The sequence below is a fragment of the Platichthys flesus genome, chromosome 8 (assembly GCF_949316205.1).
Source record: "Platichthys flesus chromosome 8, fPlaFle2.1, whole genome shotgun sequence".
NCBI classification, from domain to species: domain Eukaryota; kingdom Metazoa; phylum Chordata; class Actinopteri; order Pleuronectiformes; family Pleuronectidae; genus Platichthys; species Platichthys flesus.
This window is the reverse complement of record NC_084952.1, coordinates 5,748,759-5,764,075: the sequence shown is the minus strand read 5'-3', so window position 1 is coordinate 5,764,075 and position 15,317 is coordinate 5,748,759. Positions and strand designations below refer to the sequence as shown.

General features: G+C 43.3%; 1 protein-coding gene across 6 annotated transcripts in view; it reads right to left on the bottom strand.

Annotated features, from left to right (window-relative positions):
- Positions 1 to 344: 344 nt before the first annotated feature.
- The window catches only part of fam13b (family with sequence similarity 13 member B), a 46,254-nt gene continuing 31,281 nt past the window's right edge, over positions 345 to 15,317 (bottom strand). Inside the window, exons 8-23 of one of the 6 annotated variants that reach the window (XM_062394435.1) lie at positions 14,914 to 15,009; positions 14,019 to 14,166; positions 12,774 to 12,871; positions 12,243 to 12,294; positions 11,888 to 12,020; positions 11,218 to 11,289; positions 10,338 to 10,614; positions 10,072 to 10,216; positions 9,459 to 9,540; positions 8,595 to 8,780; positions 7,447 to 7,661; positions 7,079 to 7,162; positions 6,897 to 6,992; positions 6,352 to 6,743; positions 5,058 to 5,159; positions 345 to 4,448 (exon numbers count right to left, since the gene is read on the bottom strand). In XM_062394435.1, coding sequence (XP_062250419.1) covers positions 4,325 to 4,448; positions 5,058 to 5,159; positions 6,352 to 6,743; positions 6,897 to 6,992; positions 7,079 to 7,162; positions 7,447 to 7,661; positions 8,595 to 8,780; positions 9,459 to 9,540; positions 10,072 to 10,216; positions 10,338 to 10,614; positions 11,218 to 11,289; positions 11,888 to 12,020; positions 12,243 to 12,294; positions 12,774 to 12,871; positions 14,019 to 14,166; positions 14,914 to 15,009 — 2,302 coding nt within the window. In that variant the 3' untranslated portion in view covers positions 345 to 4,324. The remainder of the gene's footprint in view (positions 4,449 to 5,057; positions 5,160 to 6,351; positions 6,744 to 6,896; positions 6,993 to 7,078; positions 7,163 to 7,446; positions 7,662 to 8,594; positions 8,781 to 9,458; positions 9,541 to 10,071; positions 10,217 to 10,337; positions 10,615 to 11,217; positions 11,290 to 11,887; positions 12,021 to 12,242; positions 12,295 to 12,773; positions 12,872 to 14,018; positions 14,167 to 14,913; positions 15,010 to 15,317) is intronic. The other 5 variants (XM_062394436.1, XM_062394439.1, XM_062394437.1 and 2 more) reach the window with 5 other exon arrangements.

Below are 15,317 nucleotides of genomic sequence, written 5' to 3'. Positions count from 1 at the left end.
AGTATTTGTGTAAACTTAATGAGCAGTTTTCTTGATAAGTTCATATTAATCAGGTTACACAAGCATATAGATGTTTTCATTTCTTAACTTATTTGGCAATATCATAAAAATAAATCCTGTTTCTAGCTACTTGATTAGTTTTTTTTTCTATCTCCGAATATTTGAGTCTATTTTCAATCTGACCAAACGCAGCGGATCTTCATAGAAAGTTAAGAAATTAATTATAAAATTTATGGATTAAAAAATGACTAAAATATTGAGTCTTTCATCAAAACAGTAGTTTAATGTCCTGCTGATTGTCGAGGAGACTTGGGTTGTGTGACAGAAGACGGAGAACAGAGGTGGAAAGCTTTGTCATTTTTTATTTTCATGTGTAAATGTTTGTTACTGATTGTATTTTCTCAAATCCTTTTTTGTTAATGAAGAGATAACAGGGAAAAGAAGCATTCACAGAGTATGAAAACATTTACACACGGGACGTACAGTTTATTCATGTGATAAAACACGTGGAGGAGGAGAAGCAGAGTTCAGAGTCAACAACGTCTTCTGTTCCTGTTTCGTCTAAAACAAATGATTTGTTATCTTTCAGGAGCTGCTGTGACCTGGGAGACGTCTTTGACTCCGACCCCTTGCTGGGAACCCCCCGCTGTGTGTGTGTATGTGTGTGTGTGTGCGTGTGTGTGTGAGAGAGAGGGGGAGAAACAACCGTGCACTGACGTCAGAAAGTTTTAAACAAACTGTACACGGGACAGACACACATTTACAGTTTACGACGCGTGAACCACATGTGACGTGTTACCACTCTGCTGCAGGCACAATGTAAAACACAGGAGTTTGAACCGTGAGGAACTGAGGCGCCGGAAAAAAGTATAGAAATTTAAAAACCTAAAAAAAGAAACAACGGATTGTTTCCACTTTTTAACATCAGGATAAAAACTATGTGTCCAATTTGTATATTTAGTTTCTTTCAGCGGCGCCGACACAAACGTGACGCTGACCACAGAGCTCAAACTGTGTTAAACTCAACTTAAGTAAAAACTATTTAAAAAGTACCTCAGAAACTCACACAGTCGATGCAACTCGCCACGAGTCGATACTGTAAAACCTGGGTTAGGGTTACACACAGTTTTATTATTGCTGCGTCTTCATGGCACAAAAAAACAGAAACAATATATGATATTTCGATTTTTTTTCTTTTGCACTATCATGTTCTCGGTTGCCATGCAAGCTGACTACAGTACTGTTTCTATTTTACACACACGGACAAAAGAAAGAAGGAGCAGAGCAGGTTCATGTTGGATCAGCCACACACACAGTGCCAGACTAACTTCTACAGCTGGTTCTTACTTTTTACAGTTAGTGAGTAGATACAAAAGGATTATTATCATCGGAATCATCACACACCTGTTATGATAGTAATAGTAGTATTCATAGTGATATTAATACAAAAAAAAAAAAAAAACATTCTCTTGGCATCACAAATATAATTATAACCAAAAGGGGGAGCCAAACACAATGTTTGAAATAATTTAAACATTTCTGACATTCATTCCTTCGGGTGTACTTTTTTTTATGTACAGGATATATTTATATTTATATAGAAGTAGTGCTTCATTTTTAGAAATACAAATGAAAAAGAAAAAATAAACACAACAGGGCTGCATTCTGTGAATGCTGTGCAAATAACGTCTTTTTACAAATTACCTCCTTTACCGTGCCGACACACACACACACACCACACCCCTCTCGTTTTGATCAAATACTAACTCTAAGTCTCTTTCAAAACTTTCTCCCCCCCCCAGTCTGTGGCCGGCTGCAGTCGCTCGGACTCTGGCAGGTAAATCTACAACGATACAGTAAGAAAAGCACATGAAGTCTCGTCTTCCAGTTAACCAGCGACTCAGGTTCTGACAATAGAACGGTCGCTTCACACTCTCACCAGCTGAAGCCAAAACGTAGCAACTGTTTGGAAATGTCTTCTTCCCACTTTAAAAAAAAAAAAAAAAATCACATTGTGACATCTGGACTCGGATCTTAGACACGACAACGACGCGGCACCAAAGAAGAACAATGACAAACTCTCCCCCCCTCGCCCGCCCTCATTTGACCTGCCCGCAGGAAATGAAACTTCACTGGAGCTGCAGGTTGGACCGAGGACACGAAACACAGCGGCTTTGACTTCTTCTCTGTGTCGTGACATTAATGAATCTATTCAGACCTTCTGCGTTTTGGGGAAACAAATATCAGTTAAACCACAGATGTTTAAAATCAGTGCTCATCCATACGTTAAATCCTTTTAAAGCTAAAAATCTCAACCAGGGAACAGCCAGACGCTGCTCAGTCACTGCTCCTCCCTCAGGAGGCTGGAAATCACACCTGGTCACACCTGGAACCAACACGCTTTTTGTTTTTCAGAGAAGCAGCAGTGACGCCAAACAAACTCTGGCTCCTCGTCTTCATCATCATCATCATCATCAGCAACTTAAATAACCAGTGCAGAATTCTCCAGATGATTTCTACAACCACTTCCTCCTAAATCTCCTAAATCTCCTAATCTCCTAATCTCTGTACGACTGTTTCCTGTGAACGTCTCGAGGTTAATTCTGCTTTTTAAGACCAAACACGTGACTTTAAAGTTCAGGCTTCAGATTAAAAGCAGCATTTTCACAAGAGGCTCATGGGAAAGTTCAACCTTTTGCCGACCTGCTGAACAACTTCTGACCAAACTGAAAACACAAAGGTAAAAAAAAAAAAAAACGAAATGCTGAAGAACAAAGAAATGAAAAGGAAGATGGAGAATCACTCTGGGAGTTAAAACATTTTCCCTTGAAACGCAACAGATTCTTTTTTCATTCAACGTGAACATCGGTGTCTCAAACAAACGTGCGACAATTGGATTTTATAACAACAACAAACACACAAACTTGTTTTTTTTTAACTTAGTGGATCAATGTTAAAACCAGTCAGAACGCGAAAGATGTTAAAGTTTCAGAATAAAACAATCGATGGCTTGGCAGCAGGGAGGCCGGTTTTAAGATTAGGTTTGAAACCGCGCCCCCCCCCCCCCCCCCCAACACGACGCTGAAGAGGAACTGACGTCCCAAACGAAAACAGACGTGTGTGGAGTGAAGAGCGTCTGAAAGTCCTGGAGCGGTCTCATAACATTCCTCCGCCTGAAGGAACAAACTTCACGGAGAACAGAGAGCGACGACACTAAAGTTCCTGCAACTAAAAAAAGTCAGAAGTTTTTTTTTTGAACTTTTCCTCCGAAGACGAGGAAATCAGAGACGAGTCAAGTGCAAAGTCTCACGTCGAGTTGGTGGGATGACGATGAGGAGACAAACGATGAAGTCAGTGTTTTTGAAGTGTTTTGGATGATATGACGTCAGGGGAGGCAGCAGAGATCGGCTGCGGCTGACTGGAGTGATTCCCGGTTGGCCTGGTGGGGGCGCTGCTGCAGTCGTGTCACAGGAAAACAACTTATACGAGTTTTGAAGTCGTAAATTAAAACCGAGCCGTTTAGACTTTTCTAATGAAAATGCCAAAAATCACTTCTATCTTTGAGGAGCACAAACTGCTCTGCTGTTAAAAGTGATCGTTATTAATTCAAGTTGGGATTTGATTCCACAAAACTCACAGAGATTTGGCAAATTAGAATAAATAGTAGAATATGTGTCTGCTGGTTTGTTTGAAGCAGAAGCTACTGAACAGATTTTCCATGAAACCTGGTGGACGGATGGAAAATGAGCCGAGAAAGAACTCGTTTGGTGCCGATCTGCCGAAATGAGTGTGAGCTGATTTAAATGTTCATTCTTAAGGGCCTGAGGGCCAATAGTTCTAATTTTAAATATTGTACTTATTAAATACTTATATAATATTGAGCATTCAGGAAGAAATTCTCTTCCCTCGTTCTAATACTGATACCAACATCCAGTGTTGGGTTTCAGTCGGAATTAAGCGTCATCAGAAAGTACGACAAACTAAAAACTAAAAAACCAAAACTTGACTTTGGTTCCTGAACAGATTCGGTCTAAAGTCCCTAAAATGTGACTGTAAAATATCCTGTTTCCAGAAAATCGTCCGACTGTTGAAGTAAAATCAAAGCGTTTCAGAACTTCCTGTCAGAGCCATCACTCGTTTGGATTCTCTGTGACGGGACTGCAGCACCGAGCAGCGACCACGACCTCGTCCCGTGGTCACTGGAGCGTCGGATGAAACCCTCGTGGGTGTGATGGCGTCCAGACTTCCTGGGCGGGTCCTTGCAGCAGTGATGACGGCTGATGTGTGTGTTGACTGATTTTGGCAGCTGCTGAGGAGGGCGGGTCTAGATGGATTTGGAGGAATCCTGTTTGCTGATTAGGACTTCCAGGAGGCGGAGCTTGGCCTTGATCCTCTTGTACGCTCGGTACTCGTCGAGCATCGGCACGCGGTCCTCCTTCTGAACGTTTCTACAGCAGCACAGAGGGAGAGGAGAGTTAGTGCTGCTCTGTGAGGAGCAGAAGTTACATCTCCACAGAGGAGCAGGATTCTGACACAAGCAGACGATTAAATCTAACAGACATGAGGCTAAGGGAAGGGAAATGACCATCAGACATGAATCTTCAGTCTGACGTGTGTCTCTTGAAGCCATATTGGTTAACACTGGTGATCCTCCTGCCTCCTGAACGGCCTCTACCATTAGAGAACAGAAGCTGAGACTGGAATCAACAAATCAGAGACGTACACATTTGATTTGTGAACTTGGATCCAAGACCGATGAAATGTTTAATCTGGAGCTGATTCATTACTTGGCCGAGCTGATACGAGCTTTTCACCATCTGTGATGACATGTCTGTTGCCAAAGTGCATTGATATGAAAACTTCTACGGGAGAATAAACAATGCAGTAAAATGAATGTTTACATTTTACATTAAACATTTGGACGTACTGAATGTTTGTGATCATTGAAATTACAGGATTTTAGAGAAGATTCCATCCGTCTTGCCAGGATAAATCAGGGGTAAGAGGTGTGTAGGTGTGTGGGTGTGTGTGTGTGTCCGTGTGTCCCTACCACCTACCTTCCATTATGCTGATAGAAATCTTCCTCAAACTCTCTGATGGTCTTCCTCATTTTCTTCTTCTCTGCTCGGGTCTTCCACAGCTGTTCCAGCAGCTCTGGCCTGTGAGAGGAGGAGATGATTCATGAGGCCTAGGGGCGTTGTTAGGATCATGAGACATCGGGGGCTTAGCCCAGGGGCGAACATTGACTAAGGGGGACTAGTCAATGTTTTTCCATTGACTAAAATTTTGCACGTCAGTTAGTTAAATCCATCAATGTGGATATGCTGCCCGTTCTATGGCCAGGGGAGAAACTGGAGCAATTCATCTAAATTTTCTAAAACATACATGACTGCTTTGGAAAAACGTTTGCTTTATAATCAGCGAATGTTATCGCGGGGCTATAATTAAAAAAAAAAATTAAAAATTAAAAAAAAAAAAAAAAAAAAAAAAAAAAAAATTGATGCGAAATTGATCCGGGGCTATTCATAATACATCCGGGGCTAAAGCCCCGGACGCCCAGGGCTAACAACGCCCCTGCCTGAAACCAACACTTCACTGAACTGCAGCTCAAATCACAGAGTGGGACGTTCTGGAGCTCAAATGCTTTTAGATCTTTTTTTATTAACAGGAATCAGTTAGTTCTTGAACCATAGATATTAAGGAGTTGGGGACAGTGCGGCGATGTGTCTGATCAGCTGACTGATCAGCTGACAGCATCGCGTCAGTAGAGCTCTAAGTCGTGTGGCAGCAGATAAAACCGGCTTCTTTCCTCTGCCTCATATTTTGAGGCAGAGGAAACTGAGACGTCTCAGTGTCACCCAAATGTTGCTGATCTATCATTTACACCTGTTCTGCTGTGATATGTCAAGATGTCTGCCATGAGGAAGACGTCTTCCTGCAGCCGTCTGCACAGCAGAGATAATCACAACATCTGTTAATCCCACGAGAGGAAGGATGAAGATAATTAACTAAATATAAAAAACACAACAAATAGTCCACACTGTAGCTCAGCAGGAAACTGTGTTGCCTCCGCTGGCTGTCAATCACCTGACACCCACAGGAATCAACATAACAAGCACTGTCAGAAACAATCTCTTAAATAGTTGCTTCCATTGAAACTTCACCACATAGAGGTGATGGTTGAAATATTACTTCTAATTGTTTCTGCCTTTAATGGACATTTTAATCAAAGTGACACTGCAGTTATAGGGAACAAGTCTCCCACACTTTTTTAATCATGTAAAAGTTGTGTAGTGTTTACCTGTCACTAAGAGAATGACGCACAGTGTGTTAGTGAGTTTTTGTTCTTACATGGACGAAGCGTTGGAGCTGGAGAGTCGCAGGTCCAGAGCCAGCCGCCCCGACCCCTCCTCCAGCTTGGCTCTCATTGGACTGTCGCTCTGTGGATCCGATTGGTCCTGGCTTCTCCCTTGCCTGTCGATCGGGGTCACAAGGTCGACGGCCATGATGACCTCGGAGCCTTGCATCTCGCCACCACTGCTCTCTCCCTCCTCTTCCTCCTCCTCCTCATCTTCCTCCTCCTCCCTCTCCCTCTCCTCCTCCTTCTCTTCTTCTACTGCTGCTCCATCACCTCCTTTCTGCTCTTCCTCCTCCTCCTCTTTGATCTCCTCCCAGAAGTGAGCAGTTTCTCCCTCTATGATTGGCTGGAGGGTCTGACTCCGCCTCTTACTGGAGGGGGACACCTGGGGAGGGGAGAGGGTTTAACAGACAGACATTAATGTGTTTTAATGTAGAGTTATGTAGGAGTGCTGTTTACACACACACACACACACACACACACACACACAGACACACACACTTTGCATAGTAATACATGTAAATGCGTGTGTACTTACTGTGACTGGTGTGATGGTGACTCTGGTGAGCATCTGTTTGACGAGGCGGTAGCGATCGTAGAGAGGCTTCACCACCAGACGCTCCTCTCTGGTCACCTGAGACACAAAGAGCCGATTAGAAAAAGGTCTGAACGTGTGTTTTGATTTAAATCTGATCTGGGTTTGTGGTGTCGGTAAGTTACCGGTCGACCGTGCAGGCCTTCGTAGTGCAGCAGGTTCTTCTGCAGGACCGTCTTCTCACAGGACAACTGCTCCTTGGTCATCTTCTACAGAAACACATACACACAGTTCATTGTACAATACTGACTTTATATTCCCCCACCAGGTGTCTCCTCTGTCCATGTGTGTGCATCACTAAGCTGAGATCAAACTGCTCAACATTTGAAATAATGTCAAAGATGTTATTTTTATATAACAGAGGACAAATATACTGATAAAAGGATGACTGAAGTATCAGATTGATGAGCAACATCTTTATAAATTGCAGTAGAACCACAAAAAATCTCCACCAGAGTTTTATTCAATCCGCGGTAAAATATCAACTCCTCACCTTGATGTCATCGGGCCATCCGTCCTCCTGCTTCTTCCCTTTGACCCTGCACTGAATCATCTCCAGTGTTTCCTCCCTGGTGGGATGCGAACCTTTAGCGTCCCCCGCTGCATCATGGGTGCCTTGATCCAGGGTCGAGCCGAAGCTCTTTGGCAAGGTGTTGCTCCGAGGACGAGTCAGAGGGCCGAGCTCGCTCTCTGCACGGTGTTTGGCATCTGAGGACGGAGGGACAAAGTCATGAGGAAGGAGGGAAAAAAAAAAAGAGGAGATAGAGAGAGTGATGTGGGAGAGAAGGAACCGAGACAAGGAAAGTGGTTACAAAAGAAAAGAATGAATCCTGGAGTCAACATCTCTGATAGGACGATCAGAAAGGACATGCAGGAGTTTAACAGAGAGCCGTGGTGGAGAAGGAGGCTCATATCAGGAGAAACACAGCATGCTTGAACGGCATACCAACACACACACACACACACCCTGAACAACAACACACACCATCACATCAAGTAGAAGACCAAATAAAGCAAGAATAAATCACTTCCTGAACAATTCAGCATTGAACAGATTCTGTCAGTAAAATTCAAACTTTCATGGTTACACACTGAGACACAGAGTTACTGCAGGTTTCAGCAAGTTAAATTTATGACTTTTTAAGACCATAGTAAATAAAACTATCAAAAACATGACAACTATCTATTTCATGTACGACGGATAAGAAGGACTATAAGAGTTCCAGAATTACTAACACTTCCCCATAATTGAAGATAAGGCGAAGTAGCGTATTGGAGAAAAACCCTAGAAATGCTGAGTTACCCTCTACAACTACAGACACAGACTCCTGGAGTCCAGAGTGAGCGGAGAATCCTTTACAGCGTGCGAATATCTACATCATTTAGAATGAACTATGACACACACAGATATGTCTTTTCCTCAATAAACACCTAATATATTAACTTTTTAAAATCAAAACACCCCTTCGGCAAATGACTTGACATTTTCGAGACACACCTCTGTTCAAACATCCCGTGCCAACATGCCGTTTCAACAGGACACACACCAAAAACAAAGAAGCAAGATGCTGGCACGAAGCCGCCTCACTGTCACTGTCAGTAGTGTTTGTGAGGTCTACTTACTGAGGGGTTGGTACTTACTGAGGTGAAACGGTCTAGAGTTCAGGCCTGAGTGGGGGTGGCGTGGGGGGGTGAGTGTGTGATGGGGAGGAGGGCAGATAGAGGAGGAGGAGGAAGGGAAGGAGGAGGGAGCATGGTGGCGTCTGTGTGAATGGAGCAAAGCCTGGTGCCTCAGCGTGCTTCTGGGTAAAAGGTGGTGCTGGCGTCCTGGTTGGCCGATCAGTCAGTCAATCAATCAATCAATCGGTGGTTGGGCGATTGGAGGAGGAGGGAGGAAAGTGGAGAGCGGGTGCTCGCGTTATTGTCGTTTTTTTGCAATTTTGATTTGAGACAGAGAGAGAAAGGTTTCGGCCACTTCGTTCTCCGGAGAGAAGAGACGTCCCCTCACAGAGAGGAGGTGGACGAGTGTCATAGGAACTGTTCAGTTCGGTGAAACCATGGGACTGTGACAGGGAAACTGTAGATTCATATTTATCAGATTCAGTTTGTTTTGGTTCTACCAGGTAACCACAGAGCAGAAACCTGCATTACCACATTTCAAGTTACGTTACTGATCTTTTACTCTTTTCTGAATCTATAACACAATCTTTCCCACATTTTCACCGGACTGAACTCGCCTCAGTTAATGAATGTGGATATACAAGGACGCACCAGCACATTGGAGGGTAGGAGCCACGCATATGAAAGCCACGTCAATGTATGGCACATGCGTGTCTGCTTGTGTGAGTTAATCCAGCATACATGCAATGTTGTTACAAAGGTCAAAGGTTAGGAGCGGGGAGGGTCAAGGTGTCCAGCACGGAACAGGATGGCACAAAGACATTCAAACCCCGGACTCACACACACACACACACTTTTTCACAGGAAGAAGAGCTGAGGATCTACCTTTAATCTGCCTGCGGATCTTGGTGAGGTCGGTCATCCATTTGAGGACTTTGGGGTTAGCTGCCTTGTCTCCATGAGAGGGCTGTGGAGAGAGGAGGGCAGAGCGAGTTGGTTTTTAGCTGGAATGGTCACGTTTGCTTGTGTTCAATTATCAAGATATATGTCTGTGTAGATTATCTGATGCAGTGGTTGTGGTGGTTGACAATGTGTAAGATGTGGCGTTTAATTCAGGATTTTGGTATTTGTAAAAAAATCATGTTATATCTATTAACCTCCAATCAATGATTCACTTTTTAACCATTTTGGGTCTGATTAGTACTTAAACATGCAACACATAATTTCGGCCTCTAGGGGTCTCTCAATCAAAACAATAATAAAAGACCTAGTTTGATGATGTAGTGAAGCAGCGTGGCATCATTGGAGTTGTTGTCGTCACCACTTATGCCAATGAAAAACTACCCGATGCGACTTAGGTGCAGATTGTGTTCATAACAAAGACGGGTGAAGTCCCAGGTAGAGCGGATATGATGGTGGAGACCACAATGAAATGTTCTGTTACCTTGAATAAAGTTGGAGATTTCTCAGAGTCTGATTTTCAAACTTATAGTTTTACCTTGTAGTTCCTCTCTTTCTCAAACTGCTCGTCAAACTGCTTAATTTTCTTCTTCAGGTGTTGTAGCTTCTTGGTGAGTTGGTGGGTCACTGAATCTCCTCCTCCTCTCATCGCCTCTTTGGAGCCAAATGATGCTCGACGGGGTCTGAGAGACGACACACAGGTATGATTAAACCACAACTCTTACCAATGCTCTGACTTGAAACAAAGAAGATAACAGAAACAGAATCTCAAAGCGCCGCTGGAGGTTCAGTGCTTCATCCTACCTCTGTGCTTTAGTGGGCGAGGTGGCGTCTGAGTCTTGCTGGAGGAAGCGCTGGGCACTGTGCGCTCCGAAGTCGAGAAAGCGTCGAGCAAGAAGGTGAGGGTGCGAGCGGGAAGAGGAAGGGGAGGTGTCCTGCCCTACCTCCCCCTCCTCCTCGTCCTCGCCATCCTCCTCCAGGGGCAGTAGGGGGAGAGGAACCATGCGACCAGCCAGCGGGGAGAGCTGTGCTTCTCCGCTCTCGCTCTCATCCTGCCAGGATTTGTAAGCCGGGATGGGGTCTGGAGAGACGAGGACAGAAATAGCGGGAGGTCAGAGAAAGTGTATGAAGCTCCGCGTAGAAGGGAGAGAAAAGTGTAATTAAATCCCTGGCTGTAAAGAGTGTTGCATGTAAAGTAGGCGGCGTACACATCAGCAAGAGCAGCCTGGGAGGGAGCGTCGGACATGAGACTTTCAACCACATTAATTCTCTTCTTTAGCAACCGGGCTGAGTCACTCACTTATTTCAGAGCTATGCTAACGAGCTGAGTGGAGGAGAAGAGAGAGGAAGGAGGATCCGAGAGACAACGAGACAGGGGTGAGGCACAGAGAGGAGGAAGGTAACATGTTTTCAGATTGATCAATCTGCACAGTGGCCCTGCAGCAGGAGGGGACATCAGCAAGTAGGTTAGTAAAACCTGCTGTCTGATCAAATCTGAAAGAAGGAAGAAGGTTTACATGCAGGGATTTATTCATCATCAATATCTCACAAGTTAGTTTAAAAGTGTGAGGATATATTGACACACTGTCCAAACCAGTAAGCAGCCATCGTTAAAACAAATAGAAAGAATGTTGGGAGGGATTGGGAGACTGCTGGGTGCTTGGGTAGACGTGAAACTACTCACCATGGCCTTCTTTTTGAAGATGCATACATGAGAAATCTATGGGAGGGAGATTGATATGGGAGGGGGGTGATGCTGTTGGAAGGAAGACAAAAAGGTGGAAAAGGGGAGGAAGGAGAAGACGAAGAAAGAGGAGGAGAGAGAGATAGATAGAGAGATAGAGAGAGAGTGAGAGAGAGAGAGAGAGAGAGAGGGGCAGCAGAGAAGAAGAGGAGTGTTGAGGTCAGTCATTCCTGACAACTTAACTCACCAACTTCCATTCAGTGTGCGCATGTTTGTTTGAGTGTGTGTGTGTGTGTGTTTTTTAAATGCCAACCAATTAGGTCAATTTCTTCAGTCACACAAGATATTCAACTGAGTGACAGAGAAGTGAAGGAGAATAACAGCTCATGTTTTCTTTCTATTCAGCAAAACTAACCTGATAAATTCATTTTGGGTAAAAAAGCTAAATATTTAAATCTACTAGACACATGATCAATTTGAGTGTGTTCTTTTTACCATGCTCAGAAGAATAATTCCGGATTGTTAGATAAACACACAAAAGCTAAATGCAGCTTTAAAACATTTACCTTTATAGAGAGTTAGATAGATAGATATCTTAGTTTGTATTTTATATCTGTTTTTGGTGTGAATACAGAGTGTGCTGGCCTTGTAGAGACGATGATATTCCTACCTTCCCATTGGTTGTCAGGAAAGAGTTGGAGGTGGGGCCTGAGGCCAGAGTTGGGTTGGCATGGCGACAGGTGGTTCCTGTTGGTCTCGCTGGTGTTGGCGTTCTGATCACAGCGGCAGGAGCTCGGGTCCTGCTGGGAAAGAGAGAGACCATTAGGGGATTAAAGAAACAAATCAAAGATGGAAGGAAGAAAATAGATGCAATTAATTGAAGATAATAAGGTGTGGATGGAGAAAGAAAAAAATCAAACAGAAGAGAAGAAGGAAGAATGGAAGAGGGTTCAGTCGGTAGAGAGATGAGGCACCAAAATGTGTCCACAGATTGAAGACCTACACTGATGAAAATGGAAACTTACACAGGTTACAGTGTCAGTCTGGTCCATGGAGTCACAGGGTTGATTGTCCTGCCTGACATCACAGACAAAAAACAATAATGTTATAATGTGGCAGGCACACACTCACTACTACTGTACTACAACTACAAACCGACAAACAGTCATTATGAGATTTGTATTAACGCAACTCTGCTTGGGTCATTACCCGCCCAACCTTCCACCTCAAGTAACTACCCCCCCCTGTGGGAAACGCTGGCACAACGTGTGATGTGTCTGCACGACCATGCAGGACGAGCTAATGTCACACATGTGAGAGAGATGGAGTAAATAAAGATCTGTGTCAAACGCAGCATATAATGTGCTCCGGCTGAGGAAGCGTGTCCAAGTGATTAATAAACATGACATGTCAAGTGATCAGTGCATGATCAGTGCAAGGAAGTCATGTCTCCACATCACTACATATAACCCACATCTACAGTAGGTACCTCACCATGTGTTCCTTGAGGTTTTAAACTAATAGTTTCTTATATATAGAGCCTAATCAACACTCACCTGGCAGTGTTGAAGTTGTTCTCAGCATCTATGACAGCGTCGGCCTCCATGTCCATTCTCGAGCTCTTCACCGGGGAAGTGTCAGAATCACGTGAATCCTGAGAGAAATCAACAGCTAGAATTTAAACTTCTAATCTTTTCGTGTTCAAGGACAAACAGATAAATTTAATTTGTATCATGTTTTTACATAATTGTTTTTATTGTGTTTTTATTTTTGTTTTGGTCCTGAGTATGAAATACGCTACATAAATAAAGCTGCCTTAGATACTCAAGTTAACCAACACCTTAGTCTCTGAATATTATACCCTGCTATGGAGTTTCAACAATCTTAGATCACAAGAAGATGAGTGTTTGGAGTTGATGATTTTAATTATACTTATAACACTAATGTTTAAACCTTTGTTCCTCCTTGGGAATCATTAAGATAAAGAAGGTGGAAGTCTTGGCCTTCTGACTGCACATTGACTAGAACAAAACAGGGTGTATCCGTGTTTTCATTGAAGATCTGCGTGCGTTTGAAACAGGGCAACAGGCAGCACGCTTCCCCGGGAGAGTCCGTGCTTTTGCAGCAAATCAGTGCAGAACAAAGATGGACTGTTCTGATAATATCAAACATTCAGCCTTGGAATTAACCAACACACACCAGAGACAGGAAGGAGGTCAGTTATGGGAAATAGGCTGCCAGCCCACACAGCGACGCTAGGTCTGCGCTCTGCTGTTTTCTTTTTAGAGATATCTGATACATGTGGAGTAAACTCTCCAATGTTTTCATTTTCAATCTCTGTTCACAGGGGAGAAAGTTACGCTTTTACCATAGTTTAATTAACACGAATATGGAGTATCTGGGGATTCTGTGCTGTTTCTGCTTGTGTGTTTGTATATTCATGTCTCATAGGATGAAAACTAAAACCACTGGCATCGCAAGAAAGAAAAAAAATACCCATAACAACAATTCTGAGAGAATTTTGCATGGCCTTGCATAGGGGACTGCAATGAGACCATGGTCAGAAACCCCCCTAACAAGGCCACATGCCACCAACCTTTTTTAGTTATTAGAATGTCTATCCAGTTTCCCATTCATGTGTTTTTTTGCGGGGCTCTACCCCTAAATCCATTTTACCTGGGGTCCTTAAAGTCTCTTGAAACACTACCTGGCTTAAACCCCTGCACATGCTGTTATATGTGAGGTATAAATACTGTTTATGTATATGTGTGTGTGTGTGTGTTTGCGTGCCCCCCACAAACCTGTGTGTCCGTCTGGCTTTGTTGCATGTGTTGCTCGTGATCTTTGAGTGGGGTTTCCCCTTTGGTGTCACAGGGAGTGTCCTCGGGGTCCGTTTGTTGCTCCTCATCTCCATGGCAGCCCTCGATTGAAGGCTCACTGGGACTCATCCTGAAAAATAAAATTCTGAAAGTTAATGAAAGGACCCCAATGTTAAATACCAGCTTACAACATAAACACACAATATATGAATTTTGGGAACCCTGAGTATTTCAATACCGAACTACATTAAAGAAGTAGCACAGGATTATGAGAGATGCAGTTAGATTCTCTCTGTTAGGGTTCTTTTGGTGTTAGTTGTTAATAAATATTTTTACCAGGAGCTCGAGGTGCCACTAACGTTTACTCAACTTTACTGTAATATTTTTAGAAATTTGCTCTGCAGGCTGGGAGGAAGCTGTGGAAGCTGAGGAAGCTGCCTATTTTAGCAAGCAGTGTAAAACCTTTATGGTGTCATGTCTCCTTGAGGCTGGAAACTCCTCAAGTTCTTGTTTTGTCTTGGAGGTGACGGTCACGAACAGCTGCTCCCCTCGACATATGAAGTTTGCTTATCAACATCCCTGCTGACAACATGTTTACTGGTAACTCGAGCTCTCTGGTTGGTCTCTGAGCCTTTGTCCACAATGTTCACCATGTCAAATATTTTTCTTTAAAGTCATGTGATGCCTCTTTCAGCCCCTGAGGAATGTGTGTAGCATGTTTTTGTTCCCAGCTACAATCAGAAGTTTTGCAAAAGGTGTTTAAGAAGTGTGCCAGTAACTGCTTGATTCAAGCGCTTATACTTGAGTTAAGTGCTTGTGTTTTTTATGTATGTGTGTGTCTATATTGTATTGTGTATTTCTGTGTGTGCACTCTCACCCCTGGTTGTCATAGTTGCTGAGGCCGTGGTCGATGGAGGTTTTCAGGTCAAAGAAATGCTGCTCCACTGCAGCTCTGATGGTTCGCTGAATTATCCTGGGAATACACACAAAACTATTTATTCATTGATTTTCTAAGAATAGTAGGGGTACTGCATTTTTACTGTATATGGTATTTGAATCTGCATTATGTTTGTATCACATACATTATACATATTAAGGAACAAAGTAAACTAAACAAAAACTGATAAAACTACCCACAGCTGATCAGAAAAAAGTATCACACTTTAGTTTGAATCACTAAATTAAATAAGGATGAACTAATCTCTCCATTAAGCCCAGCTGCTGAACCTTTCACACGTTGAATTATGTGCTCAGTTATATTGAATTCAATGAACTCTGTGT